Source organism: Anas platyrhynchos, chromosome 16 (assembly GCF_047663525.1).
Source record: "Anas platyrhynchos isolate ZD024472 breed Pekin duck chromosome 16, IASCAAS_PekinDuck_T2T, whole genome shotgun sequence".
In the NCBI taxonomy this organism is placed as follows: domain Eukaryota; kingdom Metazoa; phylum Chordata; class Aves; order Anseriformes; family Anatidae; genus Anas; species Anas platyrhynchos.
Window position 1 is genome coordinate 14,334,601 of NC_092602.1, and position 17,021 is coordinate 14,351,621.

A 17,021-nucleotide genomic window follows, 5' to 3' on the forward strand; every position below is an offset into this window, starting at 1 on the left:
GGGTCCAGTCTAAACAATTCATAATTCTGCTAGGTAGTTCACCTGATGGTGAAGTACTCCCCAGAAACATCAAAACTTTCTTTACAGATCAAAACCATAATTAAAAAGTTGCTAATTAACAGACTTTTTTCCTGTTTTTCAGTATGGGTCAGAGTTAACCTACTTAATGGTTACATTGGCTGAGCACACACTGTGTTTGCAAACATCCCTGCTCTGCTCTGACAGTCACTGCTCATCCCAGCATCTCAATAAGTGATAGCATGAGAAGGTAGAGACTATCTTATTCTCTAGCCTAAACCACAAATCTTTGTCATCTGAAATAAATTTGGGCAGTGTTTGGACTTGCATTTATCAGTTAAGATGATTGATAGCTAAAGCTAATGAAAGAGCATCAGTTTAGACAAGAAAAAAAAAGCCAACTAATATATTAACTTTCACAGGAGAAGGCATTATCTGGCAAACAAGAATCCTCCTCCAGCTCTGCCAGCAACTCATGAATGAACTCTGTAACATTCTCTGTTCTTCCTTCTCCTTTCCCATTTCATCCAAATCCCCCACAGCAGAACTGCAGTGCTGCAGGAGAATCAGAATCAGGCACAGCACTTGCCTCCCACTGTGCGCCATGGATGAACTCTGGTGAATCACCTATTTCACACCACAGCCTTACAAGATAGCAACTTCTCCACCTTTAAATTCCAAATCTGTTTCAGCTGCAAACTTGGACAGAATGTCAGCCTCAGAAAGCAGTCTGCTGCCACTGCTCAGTAGTGCTTCTCTTCCCAACATCTGAGCTGACAGTGAAGGCAGCAGTGGAGGGCACATATGATGAATACAGTCCTTAGCAGACACAGCATCAAAACACACAGCCCCGGACTGTTCTTCTCAAGCACTTTCATCCAGGTCCAAAACTCAGTTTCTGCTGGCTCACTATTATGCCTCTGCATGGTCTCTGCTCACATGCATGTGGCAGCTGTGAAATTGACTTTGTGTTTACATTAAACAATCAGAATTTTAATCAGCTGTCATTTCAAATATAAACTGTTACTTAAGATGTCTTCTTCTGATAGACTGGTATCATAAACCTGAGCCAATAATTACAGCAGCCCCTATATCTAGCCCCATATATCATAAGTACAAAACAATCTCCAGGCTTGGCAATTCCCACAATACAGTGCCATGAACCAATACCAAGAAATCTGCAACAGAATGAGGACTTAGATAGGTTCCAATGCTGAGAAGCAGCATAGAAGCATCTGGCACTGTGCCATGTTGTCAGAAGAAAGAGACCATGACCAGAAGACCTCTAACGTGCACGACGGATTAGCATTGAGGACAAACAGGCTGGGGGATCTCAAATCTTTACTTCCTGCTTCGTTAGGATGTAGATGTGGTGTGATGTCTGGTGTCTCTGTGTCCATACTTTGCCCTTCATGGAGCTCGGTTTATCCACCTTTGAACACCTTGAATTTCATCATCTTGACTTGTGGACTGAAAATTTTCTAGAGGAGATTCTGACCTGCCTGTCATTTGCCTATGCAGCATTTAGGTATTACCATAACAGTAAAAGTCCAATAAATGAGTCGCTGGCTGTTTTACTGCACATTCTGGCTGATCTGCAAAGTTTTGTTTGATTCACAGGATTTCTCTCTTGTCAAGGCTGAGCAGCATATATATTAAGCCTTGTATTGATATCTCTCTACTACAGGCAGAGGAATTGGCCAAAAAATACAAAAAATCTCTATATGGCAGAGATATTTTATAGAACACTTTAAAAATGCTGGTGGGCTCCACCTCTCCCCAGCTTTTTAAAAATTCCCAAGTAATCTATTCAACAGCATTGTCAGATATGAGGGATGCTGAAAGAAGAAATTATGTATGCTGTTGTGCTGCATAGAAAATGACATATAACTTGATCCAGTGGAAAAAAAGTAATTCCAGCCAGCTGAGATAGCCTTATTGATCTATTCTCCTTTCCTGCAAAAGGTAGGAGTGAATGTGATCATAACAAAGAAAAGGAAAACAGAAGCTAGAATCAAAAGTACAGTGGCTTTAGAAATGGTGACTGGGACTTAAAAGGGACTATTAAATTGAGCCATTTTAAGTTCTTCATGTTGCTTGCATCTTCTGACCAAGTTAGAATCAATGGACAATAGTACAGAAGTTCATCTTTTTTTTTTTTTTTTCCTTTACACTTTTGTTTCCTGATGGGTAGACAACAAAAGAGAAAATTCTGATCAGATAAGATTAATCAATATGCATAGCAAGTCACAGCTCAACACATTACGTGACAGAGCCAATTTACAAGCAGGTATGCGGGCTCCTGAGTTCATCTGGTATAAATATAGAGCAATGACACAAACTTTAGTGAAATGATATCCACTGTAAACCTAAAGAGAAGGAATGCTACCCTCATTTAAACAGCTGTAACCTACCACGAGGGAAATGGTAGGCATATAAGTGATCTGGGCTACTGCTTCTGCCATAGCATCAGAAGATTTTAAGTCTGGTCTCTCACTGAGAACACAGTCCTGTAACTAAACTCTGCAAATTTTTATTTTTGTTAGCATTTTTAATAGTAACAGGATAGCTTTTACATGAAATAAATTTGTTTTGTGTTAAAGTATTTATTTGATGTGATTCATAATTTAATTATCTGAGACAATACTTTCCAGCTAAAAAGTTTAGTATGTAGATTTTCTGTTAGTTTGCTTACAATAAGCAAACTAGGAAATGGATGTGTTCAGACAGCCTCAGATTTTGCCCTTTGGGAAACTCCTGAACCGTATGACTCCTAGCTGTGCCTGTTGTCTCCTGCATTGTTCAAGACTCAAAGACTAATGGGAGTGAGAATCCTGCACTTCCATGACCTTGAAATAGATGGAGCTTTATGGTGTGAAATTGCAGACTGTGCAGAGAGAACTCTTATTTAGGTCCATATTTTAAAATGTAATATAGTGACTTAGTTTCCCTTCATTGCAATGAAATACCTTAAAAAATCTTTATCATAGGGAATGGTATACATATAAGTGTATATAAAATAACTGTTGCCTTGCAAGCTAAATTTTCAGTGTTTTAATGGAAAGCAAGTTAACAAGGATACATAAAAATGTCAAAAAGCATTTTTGTCTGAGTCACAGCCCTTTGTCTTAAATGACTAGACATCTAGTGAAATGAATAGACATCTATTCACTTCTGCAGCAGATCCATCATTACACTGAGTTCTGAACGTAAAGAAAGGCACTTGGAAACCAAACAACTCACTACATAGCAAAAAGTATGTGTGGAACTGTGTTGCTTAATGATAAGCAGAGGAGACTCTCAGCTCCACGTTACTGCTGGGTATGCCAGGGTATTCTGTGTAAAAAATTCTCAACTTGGATTAAAAAAAATTGAACTTGGATTAACCAGCAACTATTATGGAAAGAAAATATGCAGTTTACATCACTAGAAAGGCAGGGTGTGTAGGAACAACTGATATCTTTTACTAGACCCACTGATTCTGTTGGGAGAAATGACAAGCTTCTGAGTGTGTGGGGTGTGAAACAGCAGCAACCGCACACACGTATGCCTGAGAACCACTCCAACTTGAATTTGTTTGCAAGCAGTTCTCAATGGATTATAGGGTCGTATGAATGAAGCCTGAAAGACCTACCAGAAGTTTAGTATTAGAGTCATTTTAAAGAGGAAAAATGCATGGATGAGCAAGTTACATGGCTTCCCATGGTGACAAATGTCTTTTGGAGTACATTCAGACAAGAACTCTGCTTCTGACATCAGGTTTATACTTCAGCACTTTAAATACCTGGATTTCATGCAAGTCACAGTTAGAGATAAACTAATTCAGAAAGAGTTTATCTATATGATTAAGGACTACTACTGCAATTCCATATACAGGAACACAGATTGTCTTGCATAAACACTAAACCTCTGATTCATCAATCTACCTTCCAAGAGGAGTTATCCTTCAATACCAATGTGCCTTACTGGCATCAAGAAACGAACTTTTAAATAAGTCTTTTACCTGGTTCTATCCCAAAGCAAAATTTAATGGTATTAAAATCTGTATTATATGCTTAAAGCATGAGAAGAAATCTCTTGCTTGATTTTCTGACACATGGTCTAGTGTTTAACACAAATATATAGACTACTTCGTTGAGATTCATGTGTGCATGCATGCTACAAATGTGATCAATTTTCTTTTTCTTTTTTTTTTTTTTTTTTAAATCTAGTCAAGTGGCAAAATCAATATAGTTGGCTGCATTTGCACATGACAGGATAGAAATTTGAGGAAAATGGGGGAAGTAAATTAGCCAACCTTGTACACCTTAATTGGTAAGTTCTGAGGTTACTTGTGATTAATTGAAGAGGTTTTCAAAAGCTGCTTAGCAGATAATCAAGCTCCTATGAAAGCACTTTTCTAATTGATCCTGCGACAAGTAACATGAAATCAGAAATGCTTGAATAGCACGTGACTCAGACAGTAGATTTTCTCTACTAGAAGGTTCAACCTTTGCAATAGATTTTTCCTGTCAGCAAACAGTGGGATATATTTTGCTTTAAATGGTCTTTTTATTTTCTTATTTAACTGCCCTAATTGTTGAATTTTACAAGCCTGAGTTTCAGTATCTGTAGTATTTTGCAGCTGTTGTGATTTAAGTGAGGTAAGGGATCTGAAGGAGGGGTTGTGTGCCTGAAATAGCATCTATCTTCATCTGTATCAGTTGGTCTAATACGTGACATTACCTTTTAAGATGTCTTGCTTCTGTTAATTATTGCTACTCAATGATGGAAATATAGAAAACAAATTTAATCTCATCCTTTGATGAGAACCCTATGCAGCCTGCATGAAAGGTACAAGGAGTGGATGGTTATACCAAGTGTCATACTCAACATTTTGGTAAAGTACTACGTATGTGTGATGAGGATCCATTTTTGATGCATCATTCCCCACAGTACCTACAGCACATACTTAAATAAATTATAAATAAATTCTCTTATTTGAGAGTTAGAAAGCAAGAGAAGTGGTTAGAATTACATTTTCTTCACTTTTTTTTGTCTCATTTTTCTCTCTAAATACCTTGAATGGTGAAATGTCCTCCAAAATTACTCAGATTAACTTCTGAGCACAGGAAATATACTTACCTGAAATTTACATCTCTCTCTTTTTCTTTTTTTTTTTTTTTTCTGGGAAAAATGTTACACTTATTCTCAGCCCAGTAGCTTTGATATTTCTCTTACTCATTTTATTTCACTGTTGCATTAACTGTAGCAGCATCACTGTGTTGCTGCTTCTTATTTGTACATACTACTTAGCTGCACACTTAGGCACACAGCATCTGGATTCTACAAAAATCCTCTCTTTTGATTGTATGATTAATTTCTACTGATTTTTCAGCAGCTGCATCCTATAACTTGCTCTACTGATCCAAAATCTGTAAGGCTCTCTTAAAATTTTAGGCTCAGTTCTTACTGGCAATGTTTCTTTAATCTCTTTCAATCCAAAATATTGTAGCATCAATTCCACTAATCTTTTGAAGGCCCTCTTCTTTTTCATCTTCTTTTTGTAACATAATCAGTCATAGGCCAATAAAGGATAAAAGATCCTTTGTGTTTCATAAGTTTCAGCATTTGGAATGGCTCACATGAGAGATGCTTTACTTTGTGAGTCACAGACAACCATTACATCATTATCAAACCACACAAAGGTTTGCTGCTTTCATCTCCAGAAGACTGACCAGGACACCCATCAGACCAATGGCAGAGACTCAATCAGATCTTGGAAATCCCACATCCTAGTCCAGCACAATAGCAATGGCTCCTTCTTCACACCCACACCCCCCTCCCTTTCTTCTTTTTTTTTTTTTCTTTTTTTTTTAGAGGGCCAACTCTATGAACTCTGAATGACAGATTTTACTTTTGATGTTAGCAGTGTTGCTATAGGAACACTCCATGCTTAAATCAATATAATCCTCTCTACCCTCTAGAGGATTTATGAAGCACACTTGCTGATAAACATTGAGATCTAATTTCTGTGCACAATAATGTGCTGTTGCTTTACAGTGTGTAGTTGAGATAAAGAATGTGGTCTGACTTCTCAGTAGATACAGTATCCCCCTCTCTCTTTTCAGTATGGCTCTTGTTTCTGAATAGGAGAATTGCCAGGTAATCAGCTCAACTAGCGATTAATGCCTAAATGGAGAAAGCACCCTGGCTGGATCTGCAGCCTTAGCTAACAGAAAACTGTGAAAATTCCCTTTATCTACTAATATCCTGCAAGCAAAGCCAATTTTGCACTGGCATCTCACCCAACTGGATTCTATTTACACAGTATATTTTGGCTCCAGCCAAATGTTATCACAAAGTACAGAAATGAGATAAATAAACACAAGAAAGCTTTGCAAAGAGAAAGGTTTAATGATTTCATTGTTTGAACTCTTTGAAAAACCCACAGTACATCTGCTGGGAATAAAGGATCTCGCCTTATATGATTTATACCTGACAAAATTCATTAATTTAGACCTCCAGTTCTTAGAAGAACCCTTGTAAGTGGATTAATTTTAATATAGAATAGACATAAGTCTTGGCATAAAGCTTGAACCTTTTATGCAAGTGCAAAGGCATTAGACCCTGTCATGAGATATTAAGAAAATCTTGATTCCCTCAGGAATGGAATATAGAAAGAAGCTAGTGAATTCTTTCAAAAAATGGACAAGAAAGAGATGTTAAGTCCACTAGTAGACGGACGTCTGTCATTTGGTAACGGAAGCTACAGAAGGTACCTATTCTCAAAATAAAACCTGAGTAGAAAAGACTTCCTTATGCACATTTTCAGCCTTTAGAAGAAAGAAGTTCAAATATGTATTCCCTGCTCAACTCCACCAATAATGAGGACAATTATTTTCTTCTCAGATCTGGAATGCAGCACAGGTTTTCTGCTGACTTAACAGAGTTTGGATCAGGAAATTGCTGGGCATGACCTCATTAGTTATGAGCAGCAGCTTCACTCTTCAAAGGGGAAGAATATATTGAAGACTAAGACTTCCAGGAAATAATGCTCATCTCATTATCTGCTGCAAATCATAGAACATTGTTCAAAGAAAACGATGCCAGGATTCTACCACAAAGATTATTCACAGGAGAGGCAAAATTCACAAATGGGGTGGATTTGTCTAACTCTTCTTCCAAGTCCTGATCTCTTCCATTGAGTCACAGTAGCACTTCTAGTTCCTCTGCTTAAGTGACTCTTGATCCTGTTCTAGGTATCTGTCAGTTTTGTGCCTCTCCCTTTCTTGAGGTTCAGGATGTGTAAAATCAGTGCTCAGAGCCTACTTCAGCATGTACACAGGCTCTTCAACAACTAGGGAAATGGCCAGCAAAATTAGAATCAGCCTCAGCCTACTGAGGACCAAGCAACTTATTCTTTAGCAAAAGGTACTTAAGGGACCTTGCAAGTTCAAGCTGTATAACAAAAAATTAGAAATGGGTAGTTAAATCTACCTGGCTGCGTGCTGCCAACTAGTAGCCTGGAGGGAACTGTTCATGACAAAAATTCAAGATTTAAAGTCTGAGAGAGATTTCTAAAGTGGTAGCATTCCTTTCTTCTATGGTTTGAAATTGTGTGACATCTATGAACTATTAAACATGGGCATGATTTTAGCAAGTCATCCTATAATGCTATAAAATGGGAGGCAGGGCAGAGAGCCCTCCTTTGCAAATCTGTCTGAGGCCTGGTGTGTGTTTTCTCAGACCAGATACAGATCAGATGGAGCAACATGCTGAAACAGTTTCTTACCATTGCCAAGGGAACAATTCCAACAAGATCCTTTTGGCAGATGAAGATTTCAGACAAGGTTATGTCTGTTGTCCCTTTCCGAGGGTATTCCACCTGCCAGGTGATGGGCTGCGTTCCAGAAAGGCTGCTGAAACTGGCTATTTCAAAGTTCATCTGCACGACCTCATTGAATAAACTGTTACTTCTGAAAGAGGAAAACAGGGAAAGGCAAGAGCTATTACTTTTGCTGAGGATGGCAAATGAGGTGAATCACATTACCTACTAGAAAATGCAGCTATTTATATGCAGATATAACACAAGTCCCCTTCCAATCTACAACTTCTTCAGAGTATACAAAGTGAAATTATTCAAAATGGGTCAGGTGAACACTATGAACACTATGTGGAGGGATAAAACCCAGGATTTTCTGTCTGATGAAAGAAAAATATACTTACTCCATTATATGTTTATTATAATCTTTGTAAGTATAATTCAACCCTTCTACGAGATGGATTTGACCCCTATCGGCCAAACTTAAGCCCAGTGCAGTTTATGATGACAAAGAGCCCAGAATTAGCCCAAACAAAAAGACAAACAAGATTCATTGTACATCTCTGTCATCAAATTTGTATAAATCCTTAGCAACGAAACTCAGTGTAACTGAAGTAGATATATGCAGCACAGCAGCCATTAAAAAAATGAACATGGCTAAATGAAATGGCAGAATGAAGAGAATATTTTAAGCTTAGAAGTATGTTCTGGATATTCAAAACCTATGCAACTGAAACCAAACAGAAAGAACAAAGCTATGGCAAGTAAAATATACCCTAACATCAGGAAACGTAAGATAATTTGAATAACAAACAGGAGAGACGGGCTGAAATTCTTTCTTTCACCTTAAATTTCTTTAACGTAATCAGAAATAAAAATATATGAAAGAAATTTGCTAGACTATCTGCTAGTTTATTAAAAAAAAAAAAAAAAGATAAATTATACGCATCAGAAAATATGCATTAACTTTTGCAGTGCTTTCCACATGTCTTTCCGTATCATAGAAAGTTCTGCTATTTCACAGCATAGTACTTCTACCAAACCCTATGCTGTAATAATTTCAAAAGTAAGGGAAAGATGGGCATCTTCCTAGCTTCAGTAACCCATCACACTTCATCACACCTTTGGATGTACTCAGCAAAAAACAGCTTCAATTTTTCCCTCTGATTTTTTTTTTTTTTTAAATGTACAATAAACAAAGGTCCATTTCTGAGAAAATCTGTCAAGAACTGATCATGTACAAAGCACTTATATTCTCAAATGCTAAACTTTCTTTTTACCTCTTGAACAGAAATCACCATTTTATTACTTAAGGCATGTTTTGTGCTTTACTTTGCATGATTACTTTGAAAGTAAATGTGTTCCCTTGATAATTATTATTTTGATTATGAGATTTCATTTGGATGGCTTACTCTGAAAAGTTTTAATACTGCCTAATGCTTTACATTTATTTCCTTGCTGTCTCGCTGTTTTGTTTTTTTTTCTCTGTAAAAAGAGAGACATTGCAACTCTTTTGCAATGGTGGCATACTTCCTCCATGCATTTAAAGAGTGATTTTATGTGGTAATGCAATAGATGGATGGGTTTAGCAATTCATAACTCAAGACTGGCCTATTCCCTTTTGAAGAGTTCCTACTAAATAAATCTTAGAGCTTGTAAACACAAGGCAACTGTGATAACTGTAGTTTACACACTTCTGGTACATCTCAAAATGAATACATACTGGATTGAACTTTGTAATTTATTTGAAAGCATGATTATATGCAAAGATATCTGAATCACCTGAGCTACAGTGTTCATTTAGCTCTTAAAGACACCATTACGCCTTAGATTAATGACACCTGAAAGGCCATTATTTTCACCATTTCCAGATCTGAAGCTTAGTAACTGACAGAGAAAAAGGTTTTACTTTTGATTGACAATCTCAGTGCTTTCACTTATGTTAAATAGGGAATAAATTTTTGCACATATCAGAGACGCTCTAAGAGTGAATATATGTCTGGAAAGTTTTCCTGATCAAAAAGTGTACAATTCTCTAAATAGCCTCTGAGCAGATGTGAAATGTGTGTCTTTCCAACAAAATCCCACAACTCTGCTAGTAGGACCAGAGAGCAATAGGTGGGAAGTTACAGGCAGGAAAGAGCTTATTTCCAACCAGCCCGTTGATTCCTGATGCATTGCCATAGGTGAAGGCTGATCAACTCCTTCTGGCTCTTAGCTCTTGATTTACACCACCTATTTTTCCTTGTTACTTCATTTTCCAAGAGTTGCCTGGAGTTCTGCCCATCAACTGTCTATACTGCTTACCTGCAGGCACACACTTGAGCCTGGCTTTGAGCTCTCCAGCAGAAATACCCGAAGAAAAACTTTGGGTATGCTGTCTTTATTAAACATTTGAAGGCACGCTTAACTCCAATGTGGACAGATCACAGCCTGCTCTAGCTACTGTTTCTAGGTATCCACACATCTTTGTCATGATGTCCAATGATTGACACAGGAAATATGAGGAGATGACATCTGTTTTACATAATTCCTGACTTCACCTGCAGTATGGCAGTGCTATTTCATGCATCATGGACCTTACCTCATGTAGGCTACAGTGCACACTTACACACTTCCACTTCCCCATTTGGGAAGTGCTCCAGAGATTAAGTCGAAGACAGGGATTAGTTGGCTCTCAGTGTAGACATAGTTTCTCTAAGTTACTGTCTCAGGATGCTTATTCCATATTTCATACATATATAAATATTCTGTAGTTTATATGTGAAAGGGTTCTAGTCTTATTCCAGCCTGATAATACCCAGAGGATTCTAGTACATCTTTTGGTTTTTATATTATGTTATTTTTATATTATTATATTTATTATATTATATTTATATTATAAGACCATGACACATACAGACTTGGATTATTGTAATCAAAGAAAATTTCAACATTTTTCATCTATTATACAAATAAACACACTCATTTGGAGTGCTGTGTGGCAAACTACAACTGTAATGTAAATCACACTTGATTACTACTATCTTAGTTGCATTCTCATCAATGTTACTTTACTAGAACAAAAAGAAACAGCCCGTATCTCTAAAAAGCACTTAACTCCACCATAAGAAAGTCTTACAAAAACTGGCTTCCTTTCTCCCAAATGTAGAATTATAAGAATCACTCCTGCAGCACTGACAGTTACATATGTGATCTTCTTGGGCTAAAATGAGGGATTTATTGCCCATGCTCTATTTATATACCATCTGTTGTAGAGGGTCTTGAGGGTCAGACACTTCTAAATCTCTTCTCCATTACACTGTAGATATAGCAATCTCAATTTTGCATACAAGGAATGAAGGAGAGGCTGTGACACGCACAAAGTCATGTGGCAGACTGTTATAGGGTAAGAAAGCGCTCTGTGATTTTCCAAATCTCAGGAAAACCACTGCATCATCATTACATTATCAATGGAAATGAGAACCATAGCACTTGTTTCTAGTCTTAAATGGTCTTCAGTGTGTGAATTTTAAATTTCAACACCATTCAGTACATGAAAAGTCTTTGTGATAACTGCTGAGCTATTCTGTAGAAGAAATCACTGCTATTTCCATTTACAACACTGCCTCAAACACCTGCTTAATTTCAGTTTCCAGTTCTCATTGAGCACTTTGTCTATCTCAGCCAAAAATCTTCTTGGCCGAGCAAACAGGCAGGCTTCTTCCCAAAGTATCAGACTCTAATGGTAGATATCAAAAATGGTACCAAAATTTTTGTACAGAATTCTCTAAAACATTGCTTAAATATTTCTTCTGTAAGATACACGGCACAGTAGCCAAAAATACATATGGAACAAAATAAAGGTTTTTTTGGTACTTTCTCACGATGACCTGTATAATTATTTCAATGCCTGCATTTGTAAGTAACGCACCCTTCTCTTTATACAATGTCACACTACCATCAGCTTCCTTCTCTCTTCATACACAAGAAACTGAGATGATCAACAGCTGGGAAAGCATCCACTTGAAAAAAAATATGCCTTCAGAGATATGTAATGGCTGAGAAAAAAACTTCTCATGAAGCACATTTAACGTTCAGAGCTTGTTCACTGATTGAAACAGCAGTTCCTTAATATCTAGCATTTACAACTGTTCAGCAGCCGGAACAGCAAGTAATTATGAAACTTTTCTAAAATACACAGCACACAGAGATTGCAAATGAAGCTTCATGGAGGCTGGGCTTCTAAGAAATTGCTGTGGGGTGGATATATGAGTCTAATTTGATTGGACTGCGAGTTCTCCTGGGCCAATTCACTCCTCAGATTTATTTTGATTTATAAATATGTTAATCATTCATGGCTAGATTGGACCATGCACTTGCAAAGGGGAGTAAGGACTCCTTTTGATCTGCTAAACAGCCAATCCGGGTCTGAGTTCACAGGCATTAAGTGAGGCACAGTGAACCCACGGCCACTCCTTTGCAGGAGCAGCCGGCAGTGATTACATGCTACTTACTGGGTACAGCAGCTGAGCCAACAAGTTGGTGATGGGGTTCTTAATTTACCACTAGCATAGGATAGCAGTAAATTACTGACCTAGGAGGATAGGGGAAACTGTGCTGCAGAGCTGTGTGAACACTTCTAAGGAGCACAGTTTTAGAAAAAGAAGGTGGACCAGAAAATTTTTGTTAATGTAAAGATAATATAAAAGGCATTAAAGGCAAAACAGAAGAGACACTGGGAGAAACTGCCCTGCAACTCCTCTGTGGAGCTAGGAGCTGGACTCAGTGCTCCTTGTGGGTCCCTTCCAACTCAGGAATGGTCTGTGATTCTAACTCACCACATCTTGCCAGATGGATAGATAAACACACCCTTTTGATGTCAACTTGTGTAAATGTAACCAGGATTCTTGATTTTAGAATTTTTTGAGCATGATAATAAGCATTTCTTTGAAACTGCTGACCATTCAAACCTTCAGTACTCTCAGGAGACTTTTCTTGCATGGAAACCCAAGACTGGCTGTATCAAAAGCTATATTTCACATAGAATCACAGAATCACAAAATTTCCAGGTTGGAAGAGACCTCAAGATCATCGAGTCCAACCTCTGACCCAACACCAACAGTCCCCACTAAACCATATCCCTAAGCTCCACATCCAAACGTCTTCCAAAGACCCCCAGGGATGGTGACTCCACCACCTCCCCGGGCAGCCCGCTCCAATGTCTAACAACCCTCTCGGCAAAGAAGTTCTTCCTAACATCCAACCTAAAACTTAACCCTCTCTTCAACACAGAGGGTTTAAAACATGGCATCATCACGAGCCATACATAAGACAGACTCAAAATGTGGGTAATACTATAGATGCTAGAATGAAAAACAGATTCTGTTTCTCTGCAGAGGTCTAGTAACAGGCTGAATGATGTTCGATGTGTCAGTGCTGAAATAGCTTGAACTGGTCACACTTGGCCAGCACTCAGCTCAGTCCCCAAGTAAGAACCACAGAGCCAGTGCTGCAGAGGCTTTCAGGGTGCAGTAGGAGAAGGAAGGCAGATGCTTACTAATAAAAACAGTGTAGAGATCTCTGATGATGTAAGATGCACACACAAACAGAAATCTTTGTTGAATGTCTGTCTACATGTGTGGGCCAGGAGTCTCTGATGAGAGATTTCAAAGTGTTGGGTTATTGCTCTGAGTAATAAAGCATTTTTGACTCTTAAATAAGTGAATCTTAAGACTGTTGCAGTTTAAATCAATAATTTTGATTTGCTACTGTGGCTCTCAAAAGAGAAATTTTAAAAAGCCTAGATTAAAAACATTTTTTGCCATCCTTTATTCCAACAGATTTTCACAGAAAGTCCTTAGGGAACTGGGACTATTTAGACCTGCTGAAAATTTATCAACTCTTTTCCTCTTTAATGCTATCCAGTTTGACAGTGACATCTCAACGCAAGATCAGCACTTACTAAATGACATAAAAAAATGAAAAGAGTACAAACCCCATTTTCCCCCACTTACACTTCACATCCTATCTTTATCAAAATTAATGGATTGAAGTACATTACCACCATGAACACAGATGAGCTCTCATCAAAAGCCAAGGGTCAAACTGCACCCCAGAGTGACCTGTACTTCATCCTACCTGCATGCACACACCAATGTCTCTTCCCATTAAGACTGTAATGGGGTTCAGGACATATGATCACCTGTTTCTGCTGTTTTCAATTTCTTCATCCTCCTGCAGCCTTTCTAACCACATTGGATAATGAATTACAGCAATTTAACCAAAATTAACGAAACACAAAAATTAGAACCTGATCTGGAAAGTGACTTACAATGATTTTAAAGATGATGGAATTATACACACAGTTCTATACACATCAATTCCCTTTTATAGTCAGCACTCAGCTCTAACAAAGGGTGGGTCATTAACAAGCCAGGTTCCTTTGAATTAGTCACCTATGAGCTAAACACCATTATATCTACCACCGTGCCCTTGAGCCATCCATTTCTGTTCTGAAAGGCTTGATCAGCAAATGGAGTACAAATGCTTAATATCACTTTCTTTCAGCAGGTCCTTAATAAGAGCTGTTACAAAGGTAATCCCTTTGCAAAACTGTAGAAAGCAAGTGGTAATTAAAGAATGCCAACTGCTCTACACAAAACACAGTTTAAATTTCTTATTTTCAGTATTAGCCTAGCTTTCATCTTTAAGCCATAAAAACCAGCAGAGCAGAAATAAAACGATGATCTATTTTGGCAATTAACAAACAGGGAGGACATAATTTCATGAAAACTACCACATTAAAAGTATTATGAAGATCTTCAAAGGAAAATATCTGAGGTATCACTTAGCAAACTCTTGAGCAACACAACAAAATTTACATGCATATCTTTAAACAGATGATATAATGCTATACTTGATTTCTTCATACAGTCCAGATGAGAGCTGCATTAGTTAATAAGGTTTCTTAGTTTTCTTGTCGTAAACTGTGACATAAAACATAGCTTTTTGATTAAAGTATTGGACTGAGACAAGAAATCTCATTTCACTTCCTAGCTCTTCCACAGCATCCTTTAATGACCTCAGGCAAGACACAAAGATACAGATCCTTACAGTTAAAATAAAATCAATAGGAATTAGGCATCATGGAGCTTTAAAGAATAGAACAGTGTCTGTCTACCACTTCAGGCACCTGAATATAGTAACTTTATGAGAACCATGATCTCAGCTGAGTTCAACCCAACTCTGTGTAGGACAGAGGCAGAAGACCATTTGTGGTTGAACTGCTGCATTATGCTGAGAGCTCCCACATGCTAGGGAAAGTCTTAGCTGCATATGCACTGCCTGGGTGGCATAAGGTAGAGAGAGCCTAGGATGTGATCTTCCTGTGCCTTTATTTCCCATAATAATGATTTTATTTTTCTTGTAGTCTCAAACAAAAATTAAGAGTATGAGGTATATATCTGACTTCTCTTTACAAGCGCTGCTCATGGATGCCAACCTCAGTCAGCGATGTTAACTGCTATCCTCAACAAACAGCAAAAATCATGTTGCTGATCACAATACAGAAAAGCAGAAATGCTCCTCTCTTAGCCAAGCAAAAAGTTGAATGAGACAGTCCCTAGAGAAGGGAAACTTGACTGGGTATCACAACATCTCACTGATTTCTTCCAGAATATTTTTTTAGAGTCACTAATAACTAATAAATGTTGCTGTCAAGATCACAGACTCGTTAGTCTTCTCTGAGACTACATCACATCCAGGCACAAGATATAAGATTGATTTTCCCTTTTTGCAAAGGAAGTAGTCATGTGAACTGCTGCCATCAGGTAAAGGCTATGTGCAAATCCCAGGACTAAGCTATCGCCATCTCACTCTTTTATTTCACTTTCCACTCAGTTTGTACAAGATATTATCCTGCTAATGTCTTCATTATAATTTCAGATAACAAAATATGTAGGCAGATTGGTAAAGAAATAAACTTTCTCAGGGATTTGTCATCTCTTCTTGCCTCTAAGAAAGACATTTTTTACTTAGTATGCACTCAGTCCTGGAGTCTCTCCAGAACCACCTTAAGTAATCAGTATTTTCCTCTTCTGGCAACAGCAAGTGTTTAAGCACTGAAAATCTTCCAAGGAACATCACTGGAAAGGAGACCCTGAACACAGTTTCAGAGAGATTCACTGCAAACCCAGTGCTTACAAATGGCGAAAGGAAGTCAGAATCCTTCTGATCATCCGCATTAGATTATATGGCTCTTTCAGCCTTTTAAAAGCAAGATGAGATCAAACACACAAAAGTACATTTTACCATTCACTTTTACTTGCCTGGTTCAGTAGTTTGGGAGCATCCAGTGAAAGGTATTCCAAGACAGGATATCTTTTAAAAAGCAGCCTATATAAAGTTTTTTCTGATAACAAATAACTTGCGTGTGTGGGTTTTACTTCATTTATAAGGGACAGTGCTGCTGTAATTGATTGATAAAAAGGCACTCTGTGTGCTAAATCCATTTATGAGTCAGATGAACTCTGCCTCCTCCTTTAGTCTCTGCTTGTGTCTGTCACTCATACCAACCCATATTTCTAGTCACTACAATGCAGCATGACTCAGACAGAGCAGCAATTTCTTGGGCATGGGCTCTCAGGTGCCAAACAGGTATTCCCTGGCAGAAGGGCAAGGTACCCAGAATTAGCAATGTGTTTTTGAAAACATGATCTAAATGGCAAAGAGATGTAGAAAGGTCTGATATTGGAGTAGCCCCCAAAAACTACCCTGCCCAGTGAAGATTTATCAGTTGCTATTGACAGTAGTTGATTTCTTTATCAACCAATTACTAATAGTGGACTAAGTGTTACTGCATGACACTTGTGGTCTGTTATGCCCTCAAGTGACACATTGATCAAAGAAAGGGATGTAGCCTAAGTGCTGATTGCTACGCAAAACATGCCTCCAGGTATTGCTCATGTAGATGTAAGTGTATCAGACATTTGCATCTGCTTTGTAGATGCAACTGCATTATGAATATGGTGGCAACACAAATCACATTTATTTAGAAGTAACAGCATATGTAAATCAGATGTTTGATATGCACATCTAACTTTAAAGTCAGATGTCTTCAGACTCTAGTTCCTATGGCTTCCTGTGATTTTTTAAATTTTTTTTTCTTTTACTGCTCTGCTAGAATATCTGCTGTTGGGCTATGCTTCACACACCAAAA

General features: G+C 37.9%; 1 protein-coding gene across 9 annotated transcripts in view; it reads right to left on the reverse strand.

Annotated features, from left to right (window-relative positions):
• TMEM132C (transmembrane protein 132C) overlaps positions 1–17,021 on the reverse strand; it is a 217,827-nt gene that overhangs the window by 50,617 nt on the left and 150,189 nt on the right. For 7 of the 9 annotated variants that reach the window (XM_027469968.3, XM_027469966.3, XM_027469967.3 and 4 more), the window contains one exon: positions 7,793–7,976. The exons of the other annotated variants lie outside the window; for them this stretch is intronic. In XM_027469968.3, coding sequence (XP_027325769.2) covers positions 7,793–7,976 — 184 coding nt within the window. The remainder of the gene's footprint in view (positions 1–7,792; positions 7,977–17,021) is intronic. 9 annotated transcript variants of the gene reach the window in all.